Source organism: Epargyreus clarus, unplaced genomic scaffold (assembly GCF_041222505.1).
Source record: "Epargyreus clarus isolate Ecla_fem2 unplaced genomic scaffold, WU_Ecla_fem_2.2 ptg000001l, whole genome shotgun sequence".
NCBI classification, from domain to species: Eukaryota; Metazoa; Arthropoda; class Insecta; order Lepidoptera; family Hesperiidae; genus Epargyreus; species Epargyreus clarus.
This window is the reverse complement of record NW_027332209.1, coordinates 1,416,579-1,436,577: the sequence shown is the minus strand read 5'-3', so window position 1 is coordinate 1,436,577 and position 19,999 is coordinate 1,416,579. Positions and strand designations below refer to the sequence as shown.

Below are 19,999 nucleotides of genomic sequence, written 5' to 3'. Positions count from 1 at the left end.
AAATGCATTTTACAAGCGCCACACTGTACTTTTGAACTATTCTCCACAACTGTCGCGGTCCAGCGGGGACCACGTTACTGGGTCAATATGGAATGTTGTAAAAACTGGCGTATTGCCAGCCGTACAAACCGTCACCGTATGCCACCAGAATGGACCTAGCAAGATGATTTTTAACTTTAAATTTTAGGAATTCCTTGAATAATGTATATGGATACAAAAGATTTCTTTAAAAAATCTTGTAAACATTGAGTTTAATTGTTGTTAATAAATAATCACAAATGTGTAACTTTTTATGGCAGAATTGGCCCAGTAGTTTAAAACTTGGTTTCGCAAGAGAAATTAATTATAACTTATTTTAAGGAAAACATAGTGAAGAAATCTATATAAGTATTCAAAAGTACTGTAAATATTTTAAATATACGTATAGTCCGCATTTAGTCATGGTGGATCTTTTTCACCTCAAGAAAATAATGACAAACGTGTAAGTGTATATTTTCATTAGAATACTTTTTAGTTCATTTAATGTTAATAAGAGCCTATTTAATTGCTGGTGAGAAGGAATGAAGCGGGAAACTATATAAAAAAAGACGGATATTATGTTGTTATATATGTGTTTACGTTATCTGTGGCTTGGCCACATATAAAAACCTGAAGAACAAAATAAATGTCATTAGGTCAATAGCAAACCTGTCTATTATTTACATTATGTATTTAATACCTTAAATACAAGATATCTATCATATGTTTTTTTAGAAAAATAAGATATCATGGAATGAATTGTCAGAGGAAATAAATAATGGAGTTGTAATTGAATCTTTTAATATATAAAATAAAATAAAATAGTATTTCAGGAATAATGAGCTTATAAACGTATTTTTTTAAGTGACATGATATCCTCTTCTACATCATTTCTGCACTTTCTGGACTATAAGGCTTCACTTTCCACCCCAAGATGTTAAATTACAGTCCACATGCACAGACTTACCACGTCTTGCGACCAATCCGCTGTTTTTGGCACTCTGCCAAAAATCGGACGCCTGTAGTTGCAAAATCGCGTTACACATTTTGTCATGAAACTCTTTTTCATATAAAATTAATGGTATTGTTAGGTTATAATAGGTAAAGTTTATACTTTATCTATTACAGTCGCATTCGCATCGAAAATCGATACCGAATGACGGAGCGATTTCTATATTGCTGATCTAAGACGATAAAGACTTGATTCGATTCCCAGTGAGGCATATACTTTAAAGATAATATTATAAATTAGTTATAATATTTCCATTAAAATTAATAATCTTCTCCAACGAGTTTCTGTTCATAATAAAAGTATTTGTTTCTTGAAAAGTGGAGTAAACCGACCTTAGCTCACTTTACAAAGTTTCAAAGTTAACATCCGCATGCATTCTCTATTCCGACTTCCGACAAAGCTGGCGTTTTGCCAAATGTCGTAATACGTAGCTGAACTACAACGCCGAAGACACATTCCTCGGGCTATCGAGGTTAATATCTGACAAGCATCTTAAACGCGGCTTTTGTTTATCGATGTACAAAGTTAAACAAGGTCGTTGCGGTCGGGAATAGGATGGGTGACCCGTAGTGGCTCAATTTCAATCGCACCTCCGTGCGTCGGCACGTCAAGCTATTAGGTCAACACTTGTTACAGGAAATGATATAATTAATTTAGTAACATACGAATAATTATAAATTGGAAAGCCTAAAAATTTAAATCCTATAATTTTAGTATGAGATTCAAGTTCCACTGGTCTATTTAACAGGTAGACTGCACGTCTGTTTGTAACTTAAAAATGCTACCATTAGTGGCGTTTCGCCAAATGTCGTATTCTACGGCTGAAATTCGGCGCTGAACATAAATATTACTAGCCGAACTTAAATTTGCTATAACTAGCGTAGTCCCACTATTTCGTCTTGTCTGGCGATTGGTCTGACGTCATATAATGTAGTGGCTAGAACTGACCAACCATGATTATTTTTTACTGCGTAGAAAAAAATAAACAATATCTTTTACTGTAAAGTTTTGTAAGAGTATGTATGCCTTATTTTTGGCATGCCCTAATGATGATAAAACTTGAAGGATTCTAACATATAAGGTGTCGTTAGATTCGGCCAAATTTTGGGAGTACCAAATGTTATATTTTTACGTTTTTTGTTACGTTTTGTTTTTATGATAATTGTCTAGTTTTCTTTTATTACCGCTATCATCCGTTATATTAATACATATTTGTGGATTTGCTCATATATTTTAGTATGTCCGTCACATAATGGTCTGATCACAAATCCGTTAACAACGACTCCCTCTGGTAATATAAAGTACCACGTTAAAACATTTTTTTTTTAATTTCTGGATCTCTTTATTTACTGAAATCAAATATACGAATCAAATAATAAAAAATATAACTTAATTAAAATACATCTATTAGATTTTGCGTGATATTCGAATAAAGCTCAAATTCAGTAAATAGTAACTAAACAACAATATAAACGTTTTATTGTGTGGAAAGGTTGCAATCATAATATAGTTTGAAGGTTAACCAATGGCGCATTGTGCCAATGACATTAATTCTAAGGCTTTTCAGACTAATAACGTTTAACCTTCTTTGTGAGTGCGACCTTCACTATAATTTAAAAGTTGTAAGACTTGTAAAATACGTCTTAGGGTTAATTGTGTAGGATTTCGCTTCAGTTTTCTTTGTTTTTGTAAATAAATCTAGATATTGTTAGCTTAAAGTGACTTTTACAATTAACTCAATCTATAGATACCTACAATATAAATAAATCAAATTGTAAAGCGACAGATTGTAGAGTCAGGAACCGGCGGTGACTAGGCCATAAACGGCCTTCCTAGAAAGGTTTATGCAGATATTCATTTTCAAGGGCAAGTAGACTGATTAATCAGTAAGAGTATGCGGAGTAGCAATATTTACTAGTAAGGTATATTTTTTATTCTTTATTGGCCCTTGTTGTTATAAATGCTGAACTTAATGTAATGGTACTTAATAATGAACAAGATATATAAATTTTGCACGCCCAATGTGGTAGAACATAAGATAATTGTTATAAATTTAAGATCCTTGTAAAATACTATGTTCTTGCAAATAAATGATTTGATTGATTGATTTGATTTGATTGGTATTCTCCGCTATTCAACCTGTTAGTAATGGCTTAAAGGTCCCCATTTTGAAGTTGGTTTGAAGGACTCTTTGTGGTTCGACTCTGAAGCCTCCACCGCCACACCTGGTTCGGTCTATTAACAGCAGTGTTCTGCACTGCTGTGTTCCAGTTATAAGAGTGTGGTGGTGTAGGTACATCCAAGGCGTTCCTTATTCACGGTAATAGTATCTGTTACTATTACCGTGCCTCAGTCGTCAGGCGAAACGAATCATCTGTGGCCGGCTTCAGTACCCTTAGTATGAGTTTTTACGTATTTACAAAAATGACTGTTTTTGTATTTGTTTACGTATTTGCCCACACATTTCCAATCAGCGCCACTATCAGAACTGATTGGAAACATATAGGAAATACGTAAACAAATACAAAAACAGACATTTTTGTAATAAATAATAGTTAAAAAAAACTAAAAAATACGCTTTTATAAAAAAATCGACCAAAAAATTAAAAATAAATAATAGTTTAAAAAAACTAAAAAAATACACTTTTTATAGAAAAACCAACTAAAAAATAGAAAATAATGTTTTTAAAATTTGAATTAAGAATAGTGTAAATAAGATAAAAATATTTTTTATTGTAAAAAAGCGTGGGGTGCATGGTGTCAATAGTTATAAATATTTTATTGATAGATATTGAGTAGAAGGATTATCATTTTGATAATATCTTAAAAAGCACCCCACGCTTTTTTTACAATAAAAAATATTTTTATCTTATTTACACTATTCTTAATTCAAATTTTAAAAACATTATTTTCTATTTTTTAGTTGGTTTTTCTATAAAAAGTGTATTTTTTTAGTTTTTTTAAACTATTATTTATTTTTCATTTTTTGGTCGATTTTTTTATAAAAGCGTATTTTTTAACTATTATTTATTTTTCATTTTTTAGTGATTATTTTAGCGATTATTTTAACGATTATTACGTAGCGTATTATCAAGTTTATCTTTCGAATCAGCATCAGCACCTTTGCTTAGCAGTGCAAAAATGAATATTGGGTCTTTGTTTAACGCAGCTGTATGAAGTGGTGTTTTACATTGGTGTTTATTTTTATTGTTAACGTGAAAATCCCAGAGGAGTTGTTGAATGACATCCGAATTGCCAATGCTAACTGCTTTCTTTCATAATTTATACCATATCCCAGGTCCTCTATCTTGGATAAAAGTAATCACGGAAAAAGGATGATAGAGCATCTTTTAAAAACAGGCGCTGATGGCAATACTCAAGAGAAAAACGGTCAACTGCTTTACATCTAGCCATTTCAAAAGGACGTCGTCCAATCATCGATTTAATATTACAGCATGATGATGTTAATATCAAAAATAATTCTAGAATTTCTTCTCTTTGTGTTGCTGCTGCCTGCAGAGATTTTATAACTGTTAGTAGTTTAATTAATTTTACAGCTCGAGTTAATAATATAAGTTGTGACTATGACGATGAGCTGAAATCATATATGCCTTTACATTTGGCAGCAAGAAATGGGAACAATGAAATAGTGGAAATCTTGTTAAAGGAAGGTGCAGATGTTGAAGTGCTGAATGAATAAGGATGATGAGACACCGCTTCATGATGCTATTAATGACGCGTCGAAGTTGAGGTCAGGTCAGGTCAGGTCAGGTCAGGTCAGGTCAGGTCAGGTCAAGGTCAGGTCAGGTCAGGTCAGGTCAGGTCAGGTCAAGGTCAGGCAGGTCAGGTCAGGTCAAGGTCAGGTCAGGTCAGGTCAGGTTAGGTGATCGGCGCGCCTGGTAGATTCCTTTATTGGTCTTAACGCAGACCTTCCGGGTCTCAGGAAAACAAAAATCGCTGATCCTGATTATCCTAGTAAGGATAACGGGTCAGAATGTTTAAAATATTGAATTGTCATCGGTCCTTAATAAGTATGCCAAATTTCAAGTTAATCCGACGTTTTGAAGGGGGTTAAAATCATGTTCAAAGATTCCGTTACATACTAACATACATACGTCTGAAGCTAATAAAAGCGTATTAAAAACGTAAAATCTCATACTAAGGGTACAGGTAAGAATCTTATATCGGGTTGATTACAGATGTCCAATGTCCATGGGCGGCAGTAGCCACTTCCCATCAGATGAATGTAGGCTCGTTGGCTACTTCAATATTGTAAAAAGAATCTCCCCTCCACTTACTGGCTGCCCGCCAGATATTAAGCTCTTGTCCGCTCAGCACATTTCTATTGCCTTTGATAAGCGGTAGACGGATAAGCTTCGATCTTTTTGTCAGAATTAGCGAAAAGACTTGAGGTCGATTGGTTCATGACATTGGAAAAGCTTTTTGAAGTGCTATTTGTGTATAGACAGTGTTTTTTTTTGGCTAGATTTAGGCATTAGGTTCTTCTTTTGTATAGTATAATTTTATGTTAAGAGGAGATATAATACAGAAGAAATAAATAGGTACTAACGCTTTATTTCTTGTATTTTTGTATTGTACTTGTTGTATTAAATATATTAAGGAAGATGAATGAAATGGGTGAATGAACTGAACACATTCTGATCCTATTATTATGTCACAAAAAAGACAAAATTCACGAAAATATTTTAAGTCGTGGTTTTACATTAAAAAAATTGGCTGCCATATCACTAACATTTAGATTTTTGTAAAAATTAAAAAAAAAACATCCCGTAATGTACCTAATTACTTTTGCCAATATTAAAATGCAGCAAATACGCTATTCATTGGTATTAAAAATATAAGCAACAAAAAATAAAACGATTTCCACTTGTTTTACGTAAAACAAAATTAGTTCCTTAAACCAAAAATTCGAGCAAATTTTCACATAATTTCACGGCAGGCTTAAGGGTGCTACCAACTTTGGGGGAGCTTAAGGATCTTAGTACTTATTTGTCGCTTTAAGTCAAGTTGTGGGGCAAGTATTGGACGACTCAGGTCAAGTTGTCTCCACGCCGTGAAACTTGTTGACATCAAGTTAACATGTTCTCATTGTCATATAAATTTTTTGTGCCTAAACATAGGGATAAGGCAGACGGGCTAGAGCAGAGCAGAGCTCTTCTTCACACATTTCTTAATGAGCGCCATATCATTCTACTTCGGGAATATCACGAATAATATTAATATCATTACAAAGTCACTGCCGTTCCGATTATGGATAACGTTGACATTATCAATCCCGCTACTGAGTACGAGTCTACCCTCTCAATGAAAAGGTTTAGGATATTGTTATATTCAAGTTTGCAGTCCTGCTACTAGGAAGAAATTCTGTTTAGAAACATATACATTTACACGTTTAATTTAAAATTAGTAATAGAGGCCCAAGACGCCCATAGCCGAAAGTTTATCACTATATTTCAGCTCAATCGGTTGAGAGGAAGTAGTGAAGCAGTTACATTTTAATCTATATGGCATATACAACGTAGCAAGGTAATAAAAACATGCAATAAAGTAAAAATACGTTTTCACGGCTTCAATACAACACCCACAATAGGCGCAGGGGGTTTGGTAATAAAACAAGGTTTATTCCAATAAATTGTCCATCCACCACCCTTCCTTTGCTCGAAATCCCATCTTTAATTACGCGAAAATCAGGTGGCGGCTAAATTAGAACCCCCTCCCCCACCTGAGCTTCGGTGATAACACCAGGATATTTTATTGTGCCGAGATGTACGAGAACTGGATATGGCACTTTGGAAGTTTTATTCGTGGTATATAGCGGGAGTATCACTATGTAACAGTGATATGTACTTGACTACGAGGGAACGCCACGCCACTTATACAGCAAAGAGGAATAAAACAAGGAAAAATTGTACCTGTTTCGGAAGTAGATTAAAAATAGGAAAGTTACACATTCAGCATTATAAATAAAACGGTGTTATTTTTTCTTGTTTTATCGATGAGGTACCTATAATCTAGACTAAAGCAGTTCTTGCGTTTTGGTGGAAGAGTGTGACTAAATTAGGTACATATGAACGAGGTACGATCATCTTAGTCCACAGACGAGGCAACGCATCTGTAATCAGCTACAGCTAAAATCTCTGTTATGGCTATGGATTTGATAACAAACATTTTAATGGATGACAATGATCACTTACAATCAGGTTGACTGCAAGCTCGTATTGAAACATCTGGCTAGTCGGAGATTCATCCTGAAAACCTTTTCATTCGGCCCACTGATACTGAGTTGCGCCATACGAATAGCGAATAGACATTTATAACTGAAAAATTATGTTTCAAATATTGGTTATGTAAACATTTACGAGTACAAGCACGGTTTAAATTTAAACCAGCTACGAGTGTAGTGGTCATAACAGTGGCGGTTAATAGGAAAATTTAAACTCCCGTTGAAAATATATTAGCACTTGTGCGCCCGATAAACATTTGTTGTGGTTTCGATGCGCGGTGTGTTCCCGTGATATATGTGAGCGGTATACACGGCCGGGTTGCACATTTCTATATAGGTGCCATGACCTAGTTATTCCCACTTTAGTTAGCTGATACCCTTAGTACTTAGTTTAAGATATGCTTAATCTATAAAAATTTGTGTCATTTGAACTGTAGGCAATTGGTTATTTTTTTTACAAAATGTAATATTTATTACTCTTGATTTAAATTGAATGAAAAAGTAAGTAAAATTTAAGTAGTTCTGAATATAAAGGTATAATTTCTGTACAGCGCTATATATTGCAGGAAAATTTGACAGTGGTGTCGCCACAATCGTCTAGGAAGGGTTCTACGGCGTTTATTTCACTCATCAATTTTCAAAATGTGTCTCAAGATACAAATGGCTCTGTGCAATTAATTCGATTTCTGTGTACGCCGAAAACTTTAATTTTAATTTAGTCGTTGGTGTGCCCTGTAATTGCATGCACTATCTTTGTAAGAACACACATATAGGACGAAATTTTAAACATTTTTAAAAATTTTAAACGATCTTTAAAAGCATTAAATTATAATACTTTTATTATCAAAATTTTTCAAATAAGTCACATCCATTAACTCATACATCCGTAAGTTCAGAACAGAATTCCAATTGGCACAAATTGTTAATTTTAATTCAGAGGCCCACGGCCGATGGTGTTTCAAGAAACTCAATTACCGTAACGTTCGCAAAAATAGAAATTCGTCCCGGACGAAATGAGATCCGACAAAATTTCATTTCCAAAGGACGAGTGCGCGGATTTGAGCCAAATCCTAGGACACAAGGATTTTTGAAATCGTACCCCGAAAAAGTAATTTGTGTAGAAAATATCTGAGTGCTCCCGAAGTCGTCGTAATATTTTCGAGGAGACGAAAATGAAGGAAAATGTACAAGTCTTCAGCAAGTACCTGGTATTGAGGTTCGTATCAACAACCATTATAAAATTATCTTTACTATACTTTTTTGTCGGATGGTGAAAACACTTATTGATACGTTCTTATTTTTTGTTGGCATCCTTGAAATTGCGTAACATATATTAATTAATACTAGGGTTGTGTTAAAAAACCAACTGAATTAAGTGCGTCTTTTTAAGAGTTAAGTGCTACTAAAATGGCAACTTCATTGAAACGATTGCATCCACAATTGCTTTGCCATTTCTGCTTCATCACCAAACACACCTCACAACATTCATAGTACAAAACACACTTAATATAGCTATAGTACCTCACAATCCCCATCAAAAACAACAGGATTCAAATTAAATTTAATAATAGTGTAATAGAATTCCAGGCGATTGTTGTTGCAATAACACCGACGGGAGATACGGATTCGCTTTCAAATTAAACAGTTAATTGGCTGGAGATACCGCGCCATCGTCCTTAAACCTTGTAAGCGGATCTCGGCTTTAATAAATACTAGCCGTGCTCTCGAGGCTCCGTCTGCGTTTCAATTAGGATATTCAAAAATATTCATTATCTTGAGAATTGAAATTAGACCGTAGACTAATATTATCACAGAATTGATACGTTTTATTTTGTAACGGGTAGTTTCGTATGTACTCGCGTACGTGTTTTGTTTGTTGTTTGTTTGTTTTGTTGTGTGTTTGATTTCTTTATTGCTGAATTTCGACTCAGTTGCATGAATCGTGGTTACGGTTACTTTTTACTTTAAAGACGTCAATACACTCTATAAGTACCCTTAATTATATGCACAACAACACTTAACAAAAACGCTTAACAAAAAGAGATTATATGCACTTGATATAATATCGATAAGATTGTAGATGATGGCCTCCACTGTAGCCTTTTAGAAACACAGACTTCATGGGCGCATTCAACCTCTGCAGAGTATAGGCAAGTGTCGCAAATCGGAAGTTTCAACATAATAGAACTATTCGGGCATTCAGTACATCTACGACAGCACTACAGTGTCCAACAGTACTGTGGTAAGGAACAAACTCGTGGTAAGGAAGATATAGACAAGACTATCCCACTTAGCCTTCAAGTAATTACAGTCCGATTTCAGGTAGTACTTTGGGATTGATAAGATGGTATGTGCTGTAGTGATATCTTTCCCATCAGGAGGTATATGCGTGAGCTACTACAATTTTATATAAGACACCGATCCTGACCGCATGTTGGAAGAAACTGAGTACGCGATGTATGTATAATATCATAAAATATATAAACATCTTATATGGACAATATTTTGTATAGAATTCACCAATTTGAACTTCTTCGGCTTTTTACTTGTGATACGGTGAAGCTACTGCATTTCTTATGCCTGGCCACCGGTTGTAAAGCGATTGAACTTTATTAGTTGTGTCCATAAAAGGGGCAGGGGCCATAAACCCGTTGGTACGGACATACAATGTTTCAATGGTGTGCACCTTAATGTACAGGCGGTAGCGGAATGATCCGTCGATGATCACAGGCAGTTAACTCTCACATATTGACAATTACACGTCACTGTGAAAAGATACCTTAGGCATTTTACGTACACACCTGAATATAAGGCCAACTGAAGGGTTTTTCCTGTCAAGCGGATTTATGCGGGCATGTGTTTCCCACATGCATGTATAAATGAAGTGAACTGCAGATGAGACCTGCAGTTTCATCGTCACATGTGTACTTGGGGCACGCATAACATGGAAAATATATATGAAACGATAGGATACAAGTGGCACGTCTGCGGGCGTAAACACGCATGGCAAAAGAGACTAATTTTAGTGTTTTCACAAGTATTTTGTATCCTGTTACTATATTATCTACACGAATTACACACACATACAAATTGTCCGCATATGTCCTACGATTGATAAGGTAATAGCTTATATTATATTTTAATTTAAAATACGGACTAATAATTCGCTACAACTATAATTATGCTAAATTCTTGAAATTTCCATCTTGGTAGTAAAATAGTTCAAGTTTGATGCCGAACCAAACAATAAAATGATGAATTTCGTTTTTGTTCGTGCTTGAGTTTGTATATTTGGCCTTGTATGTGTTCGTGGCAAACTTAAAAACCAAACTCCAAAAATATAGAAAGGCTTACAAAATTTTCTTTCAAATCACTACAGTTTAAGAAATAACCCTAATATTATTAAACTTGGACCACAGCCAGCGTGACCCCGCTAGCACAGTCCGACCTCACCCACACAGCGTAAAACCGACTTTGTTGCGTCGAAACAACACTCGCGATGAAAGCAACAACATTGTCGGTGGGACGTGTCACATCCGCCCGGTATTTGTATGCTTTTTTGATAAACCACCGAATTTTTTTATCGCCTCACTTCCGCTGTACGGTATTTCAATTGGATATTAATTTGTGTATTACGAAGATCTATAAATAACTCACTGATATGGTTATATACTTACTCGTGGCAAGGATAATAACGGTGATAATATTACTGGGATATTTTTTTATCTCTTACGCAGACAGGCTGGGGTTCGAACCGGAGTTATATGATTTTTTGAAGATATCCGTGTCATAAATGCAGCGCCTAACACTGCTGTTATTAGGCAGAAATAGGTGTAATGTATACTCGTAATTCCATTACGAAATAGATTTCAAAAGGTAATTTGTATAACAGCGAAAGTATTGCGACACTCAATCGAAATTGATTTCAAAAGGTAATTTGTATGATTCTTACAGCGAAAGTATTGCGACACACAAATAAAAAAAATCAATGGGTATCCGATCTACCTTCAAACCTAAACCGAACCCACTGGAATGCCTATAAAGCTCATAAATTTGGTCCCGGTCGCGTTTGTCATTACAGGGCCGGAGTAATCCCGGGGATTAGCGGAGGGAGCGCGACGGTTAAACTCTCGTTAATAATTAAGTGACAAAATGTAAATCTTAATACCCCGGTAACCGGTTTTACGGCGTCTCTTTGTGGAAATGGTAATTTCGCAAAGAAACGTTTCAGGTGGTCGGCTACGTCGCTTCCAGAGGATTCATGCTTAGATTTATGTTTAGGAATTATGTTTCGTTCGTTATTTGGTTGGTGCCTTTGAGATTGAACGGCTTCTAGTGCATAGTCAAAGTTCTTCATGATTTGTAGTACACTTAGTCTTTGTAATGCATCAAGAACAAAATTATATTATGAGATATTGAGATCATGATAAAAAGTACCCAGTTTTACCATAATAATGGGAATGGAACCACCATATAATCTAATAATATTCAACGGCTTTATAGAGTTTCATATGTCTTATGAAAAAATGGGTTTTTAAAAACAGGCATATGATATACCCGCTAGTTATTTATAGATGAATCTAAAAAGGTCAGTTTTTAGAATAAAATTCTGTAACTAAACACCTATGTGTCTAGAATAGTGTTACTTTGAACTCATTCGTAGTTAGATTCACGCCCAATATTGGGTTTAGAACTAAGCTTCTTCACCATTGTAGGTAAGAAATTGTAGGTAAGAAAAAAAATACGGATTCTTATCCGTATTTTTTAATATTTTTAAATCAAAATGCTGAAATTAAAAGTAGAATATCTTTGTACGTGTATGAGAAGTTCAGAACAAAAGGCCTCGTTGCACCAGACTGTGTAATTACATCTCGTAAGACGCAAGTTTCTGATTCCCGTGCGGTTTTAAATCTCCTTTGATCTTCACTGGCTTTGGTTTTAAGGTATCTCATGAATTTAGGCCAGACAACGTATATTCCAGAGAAAGCGATAAATTTTGTATTTCCGCTAAGTAGTCATGGTTGCCTTTTATTATAATATAGGAGTAGCAGACGAGCATGCAGTCCACCTGATGGTAAGTGGCTACAGTCGCCCATGAACAACCGTAATCAACCCCACATAGGATTAGATATTCCTACCTGAGGTCGGCCACAGACGCGCCGCTACCCTTGAGGACTAAGCTGGATCGCCTCGGAAAAGTATGTCTCTCTAACCACACCCTTCAAAACGAAACACAGAAGCGAAAGCAGCAGCAGAGTCTTCACATCTTTTTTATCTTGCAGAAATAGCAAACGAGCAAGCAGTCAAGATGATGGCGACTGCCGCCTAATGACATCTGTGTGGACTCAGTCCCAGAAAGAATCAAAATCCTGAGATCGGTCACAAATCGGTGCTATCTCTAATAATAAGTTAGTATCTCTGAAGTCGAACCATAAAGGTTTTTAGAACCTTATCTGTAATTGGACGTCAAATAGAAATGACGTTGTACTTTAGATCCACCAGGGATGCGATGCCACCTCTAGCTTAAGCCCCCAGTTCCAGCCCCAGCCTCACCTAACACTAAGACGTAAGTTAGATTTTAAAGATTTTGTTCATAAATTTCATCACGTACTTCGGCCACAATAAAAGTAATCTAATCGTTTTAAGTAAAATTTTGACGAAATAGTAATATCATAAATTGTAACTCTCTAAAACCGAATATCAGGCAATATAGATATTTGTCAGCCTATAAATGTCTGTTTCAATATCAGATTAATATTAATATTAATATGTTTTAATGTTAATATTTTGTTCAAAAGCCCGGTGTTAACGAGTGATGTAATGTTGAGGTTTTTCGACAACGTGTTATTAATTCATGTTCGACAAACCGCCAATAACGCAATTATTATCTTCAAACGCATTTAATTAATATTTGATTTAAATAAATTTAAACTTACGATACAATGAAAATTATTAATTGAATTAAAATTAAGTATTTATCGAACAGTAAATATTGGACAGGGCTCGGTAAAACTTTCTACTTACAGGGTAGGTAATACATTGTTGGCGTCATAAAAATAAGTTAATTCTTATTTAATAAGCACCCAGCCCCATAATTCTTATTTAAGTATCCACTTAGGCAGACTATTTTAACGATTTTTGATTATTTTGAAGGTTTGTCGTGTCCAGAGGCATCACCGGCACACCATTTTCCGCCTAATAACAACAGTGTTAGTGCCGCTGTTGCGGTTTTTTTTTTTTACAATATAAGAGTAGCAGATGAGCATGCAGTCCACCTGATGGTAAGTGGCTACTGCCGCCCATGGACATCTTTAATCAACCCCAGATAGGATTAGGTATTCCTACCTGAGGTCGGCCACAGATGCGCTGCTACCCCTGAGGACTAAGCTGGAACGCCTCGGAAAAGTCTGTCTCCCTTACCACACCCTTCAAACCGGAACACAGCAGCGCCTAACACTGCTGTTATTAGGTAGAAATAGGTGTGGCGGTGGTGCCGCCGGAGTCGAACCACAAAGGGTTCTACCACCTTCAAAGTTAGCGTTGTTAGCATTGTGGTAAGAAAGGCATACCTGAACGAGGCATTCTAACTTAGTCCTTAGGGGTAGTTAATATACGTATTTTGTACCAACCTCAGGTACGATTAGGAGTATCTGGTATTGATTAGACGTTAGCCACTTACGATCAGGTTGATTGCATGATCGTTTTCTACATCAATATTATAAAAGAAACGTCATTTGTAACATTGACACCGTGGTCTTAGCTGTAGTTATATGAATAATTCAATCATTAACGCCCGCATTGACGAAGGGAGATCGATTCCATTAGCTTAACGAATTGTTGACGTGTGATGGAAGCGCTGAGCGTCATTGCGTTTGAAACGATTCGATTCCAAATTCGTAATTTCGTCCGAAGTTTCGGACATTTTTAACTCGGATTCAATTTCGGATTTTTTGGACGGACCTAATAACTATTAGTGATGATATTTGTGTAACTCGATAGGTTCTCTATTTGTATGATTTTAAATTCGCCCAAAAATATATTTGACAATTATTAAATTGAATTGGAATGTCACATTTTACAATAGTGAAACAGCGAAGAAATTTCGAACAAATCCGAAATTTCATCGATAAAAAAGTTGTTGACTTCATAGAGTTAATACAATGAAACATGGTTTCTTAATCAATGGAAGTAACAAACGTGTAGTAGTTCTTCTGTATTATATCAAGAGATCTATAATCTATGAACATCTGTAATCGACCCAATAGAAACTCCTAGCTGAAGTCCGCCATAGATACGTCATACATACATCATACATAATAATAATAATATTCTTTATTGTACCCAAAAACAATAGAATACAAGAATAAAAACATACAAATATTGAACGATACAAAAGGCGGCCTTATCGCTAAGACAGCGATTTCTTCCTGGCAACCTTAGGGTGAGGAGTTAAAGAGTGGATGATTATAAGAACAGGTAGGGTGCAATTAAATAATACTTAAAAGTCTACCTACATAATACATAAAAACAAGTTTCAATTTAAAATATAATTATAAATAAATAAATAATTGACATACTTGATATACATACTTATAATTATAGAGTAACTAATTGTAAATTAAAAACAAAATTAATACTGTTTAAAAATTATTGACAGTAAGAGCACAAATTTAGAAGGAGCAGAGGAAAGAAAGACAGTTAGAGTTGAAGGTAATGAGATTTGACGATGTTTTTGAAGGAGTATAAGGATTGAGAGTAACGAATAAATACAGGGAGGGAGTTCCAAAGACGGATAGCGGATACAGTGAAGGATTTTTTGTAAAAGGAAGTTGAGTGAGAGGGAGTATAGAGAGCAAGATTTTCTGAGGAACGAAGGGATCGGTCATGGGACAAGTGGAGAAACTGGAAGCGTTGTTTGAGGTAAGGAGGAGCAGTACATACAGTTACTAATAAAGTATTTTACCGCATTGTTACTGAGAAGCCCAGCAATAGGGCAGTAATAGAATACTTTGGAACAAAACATCTGAACACAGAAATTGAAATAGCTATGTATATATGTATGTGTACTTGTGTAGTAAAACACAGAACTTCCTTCCAGTAGTCGTGTAATTACATCGCAAGATGCGAGTCTGTGCCACGTATGCGGTTTTACCTCACTTTTGAACTTCACTAGCTAAGTCATTGCAAAACACAATTTACTTTTATTATAATCTCTGTCAAAGCTTCTGATCAGCGTTTCTGAAACAATGGCTCACGGACCACTAGTGACGGCGATGTTTTAAATGAATTTCTACTCGTAGTTTTATACTTGAACGATCACTTATGACGTAATAATTCTTGCTTTAGAGTCTAAAATAACACATTAACACTTGGAAGTGTACTGGACAAAGATCCACGAAGCTATCCATCATGGGTTTAATTCCTCAGTACGACGTCGACGGACACAAAGAGTGAGTTCATATTTTATAAAAACGACAATACTATTTTTAAGCGCGTATCAAATGGATAACATTATTTTAAAAACGAAACACCCAATTGCTTCTAAATTATTTACTGAAAAGGAAAGTATTAAGGGGAAAGTAGTAAAGGGGAGCTATATCACTGCCATAATTTAGACAAATTCAACGGCAACTCATATGTTGAAATCCATAAAGCCGTTTAAAGTGTAGAGCGTTTCAAAGAATACATACGGTCAAAGAATATAATCCTCGACAGTCGGGTAAAAAACAAAAACGAATCGCATAGATATCGTCGCCCTATCTAGATAGATAGCGATAGATAGCGAGTACTGTGTACACATATCTCCGTTTGAATACCGCGTATCTCCCTGGCCAGGCGCTGCAACGTTGATCGAATCGATATAAATCCGATGACGATTGGATTTTCATTGACACGTCATTCGTTAAGCTGATGGAGTCTGCACAATCAATCAACTGGTATCCCACCTCTATTTACTAAGAGTTAGCTTGCGACACTCGTATGCACCTCTAGAGTTGAAATTTGTTTAAGTACGAATCCTATGTTTTAAGATTAAAAGCAAAGCAGTGTAATTTTAGACCAAAATACCCTAAACATTAAAAATAAGGAAAAAAATATTAAATGTTTAATAAAATAAAAAAATAATAAACAAATACACGATTTTTTTATACTTTTTGGCGTTAAAAGCTGCTTACCTCTTTTTGAATAAAGTCAAATCTTTGAGCGATTTTGCCTTCATAATCGGGACACATGTTCCTAACTTGGCTATACAAAGACAGCCAGACACGTTTTGTTATAAGGGATAATACCATATATATAATACTAGAAAATGGTTATTTTGGAGTCACTGTTACTCCTTTAAAATCAACACATTAAAACATGTATCCGATATACTCAACACATACTATAAGATTTTATATAAAAATACCAGTGACCCGTTAAATTTTCGATTTCGGCCAAATTTCCGTCAATAATGAGGTTGGGGTCAGTTTCAGTTTTGAAATAAAAATCGCCTCTCGGTTCCTATAAATTTGCATAAGCGTAAAACGTTTCGTTTTCGGTTTCTACCCATCATTAAAAAGATACAAAACCACTCACCGCTTGTATAAAGAAGTCCTTGTGCAACACGCTGACGATCCCGAAGTTGGTGAACTTGAACACGCGGTCCATGATCCACATGAGGTTGGAGAGCACGCCGGCGCGCGGGTTCCACGCGGTCATCAGCATCGGCACGTCCGCGGTGCTCTGGTGGTTCGCGAGCACCAGCGTGCGCCGGTTGCTGCACGCGGCCGGCTCGTCTCCCGTTTCCACGACTGGGGGCAATGGGTCATCATTAATTAAGTATTACTTTTCTTTATAATATAGTGTAGCAGACGAGCATGCAGTCCACCTGATGATAAGTGACCACTGCTGCCCATGCACATCTGAAATTAAACCCAGATAGGATTAGACATTCCTACCTGAGGTCTGAAGGTGGTAGAACCCTTTGTGGTGTGACGGCGGCACCACCGCCACACCTATTTCTATCTATTTATATCCTGGCTATTAACAGTAGCGCTGCTGTGTTCTGGTTTGATGGGTGTGGTAAGGGAGACATCCTTTTCCGAGGCGTTCCAGCTTAGTTCTTGAGGTTAGCGGCGCAACTGTGGACGAACTCAGGTAGGAATATCTAATCCTATCTGGGGTTGATTACAAACGTCCATAGGCGACAGTAGCCACTTACCATCAGGTGGACTCGTGCTACTCCTATACATATTAAAAAAAGTTTACTTCGATGCAGAAAAAAAAGTTGCATGTCATTAAAAACAAAATTCCCGACTACTTAAATGAATCGCATATATGCTGCGCCGAAAAAGACAGTAGAGTTTTTGAATATTACTACAATTCGTGCTACCAAGATGAATAAAGACCATAATGACGTTCGGATAAAATTACCCTCCCATTATCGTAATTGGGTAAAAAAATGTTAAAGCATGATTTTATTACCACTTAACACATGTTCTATTGTATTTTTTACATTATAAAAAAATCTATATATTGTGAAGATTCCTATACAAACGCCACTTGATCGATAAAAAGCGTGACCTTGAGAAAAGTGGTCGTAATTTCCCACGGCATTGACGGTATCGCCCTTTTTATCATGCATACTGCATAATAATATAATTAAGTAATTAATTATTTATATAACTCATTTCGTAATCCTGCATTATGGCTGCATCATTAAATCGCATTATTAAATCGTAACTCATGTTGCTGTTTATGTTTTAAAAGTAAATTTCTTTATCCCGACACTGTCATCTATTGTATTCTAGATAAAATGGTGCGTTAAGGTAGAGTATCTGTTTCGACGTTCTATCTTTATCCGTATCGATATTACCTATTAACTTATTTGTGATTGATTATGTGGAACCTATTCTACATATAAAATTGCTAATATTAGCAGATAAAAGTGACTTCTTAACCTCAGACGAGATGCATACTAATTTGCTATATAAAATCTGAAAATTACAAATAAACGAAGTTCTGGGTCCGGACACGAAGTTTACACTTATAATAATAAATAATAATTATCAAGACAATATGAAACGTAATCAATCGTTTCTTTTGTCAAGTGGAACGTAACCATACGCAACGGTTCACATGTTCAAGTGGAATATTTACAAACCACGCACCGTACAGGCGTACACCCAACATCCCTAAGGCTGCTCAAACAATAATTTACCGTACTGTTTTCCCAATATTTCTTTCACGCTCCGAACACGAACACGACCCTTATCAAAATCCATCAGAGTCCGCTCGTCACGTAGCGCAAACAGTGCGGGTGATTCTAAACGGTCTTCGCCAAATAAATATTTCACTGAACATTGTATTTAATCGTCCTCTCTTTAAATAGTTTTTGTTATACTCTTATCTGCATTGTGCCGTGTGGTGTCGGCCTCGAATAGCACCACTCCCTCTCTTCCCGTGGATGTCGTAAGAGCCGACTAAGGGACAATACCAGGAGATGGGCAGCAGCATTTTCCCGTGTATGAATAACACCTACTGCGGTCACCAACACGCATGCCAGGCGCGGTGACTATGGCAAAAACCCCCAATGGCAGGTGCAGAAAAGCCACGGCCCCCAGTCCCCGGCGGCCCCGCTATTCCGGGCTATGGTAGCGGCCACGGTAACGGCGGGGCAGGGGGTGCTAAGAATCCCCGGAAGAGAGTCGGCTACCACACACGACGACTTCTGCACCTGGCAACATACAATACCAGGACACTGAGGACCGACGAGAAGATACAGGAGCTGGAAGAAGAGATAGACAAGTTAAACTGGAGTATTTTGGGATTATCAGAAGTCCGAAGACAGGGGGAGGACACGGTAATCCTTAAATCCGGCAACTTGTTCTATCACCGGGAGGGCGAACACCTGTCTCAAGGAGGTGTCGGGTTCCTAGTCCACAAATCCCTCGTTAACAACGTGGTAACGGTCGACAGTGTGTCGGCAAGGGTAGCGTACCTTATACTCAGAATATCTAAACGGTATTCGCTGAAGGTCATACAGGTATATGCGCCGACGTCGACACACCCAGACGATGAGGTTGAGGTTATGTATGAGGACATAAGTAGAGCCATACATACCTCAAAAACCCATTTTACCGTTGTTATGGGGGATTTTAACGCAAGACTGGGCACGCGAAATGGTGACGAACTGAAGGTGGGGCCCTTTGGAGTTGGACAACGGAACCACCGAGGCCACTTGCTTGCCAACTTCTTGGAGAGGGAAGACTTCTTTATGATGAACTCCTTCTACAAGAAGAAGGCACAGCGAAAGTGGACTTGGATAAGTCCCGATGGTACCGTCAAGAACGAGATAGACTTCATTTTGGCAGACAAACGGCACATATTTAATGATGTCTCTGTGATCAACAGGGTGAAAACCGGAAGTGATCACCGGATGGTAAGAGGCACATTAAATATCAACGTTAAGCTCGAACGGTCACGCCTGATGAAGTCTACGCTCCGCCCAACATCTGTTCAAATCCAGGGCTCCGAAGGCTTTCAGATTGAGTTACGAAACCGTTTCGCGTGCCTCGATTCTTGCGGAAACGCAAGAATCGAGGAGGGTGGACGATATTAACACCCAGGTTGTAGCAACTGTCCACGAGGTAGGGTCTAAGTACTTCAAGGCCCACTCCAGTGGTAGGCCTCGAGTTCTCTCAGAGCATACTCTCGGTCTTATGCGGGAGAGACGAGAACTGTGT

At 36.8% G+C, this 19,999-nt stretch overlaps 1 protein-coding gene across 1 annotated transcript in view; it reads right to left on the bottom strand.

Annotated features, from left to right (window-relative positions):
• PlexA (plexin A) overlaps positions 1 to 19,999 on the bottom strand; it is a 311,934-nt gene that overhangs the window by 124,175 nt on the left and 167,760 nt on the right. Inside the window, exon 4 of the mRNA XM_073073964.1 lies at positions 16,851 to 17,065. Coding sequence (XP_072930065.1) covers positions 16,851 to 17,065 — 215 coding nt within the window. The remainder of the gene's footprint in view (positions 1 to 16,850; positions 17,066 to 19,999) is intronic.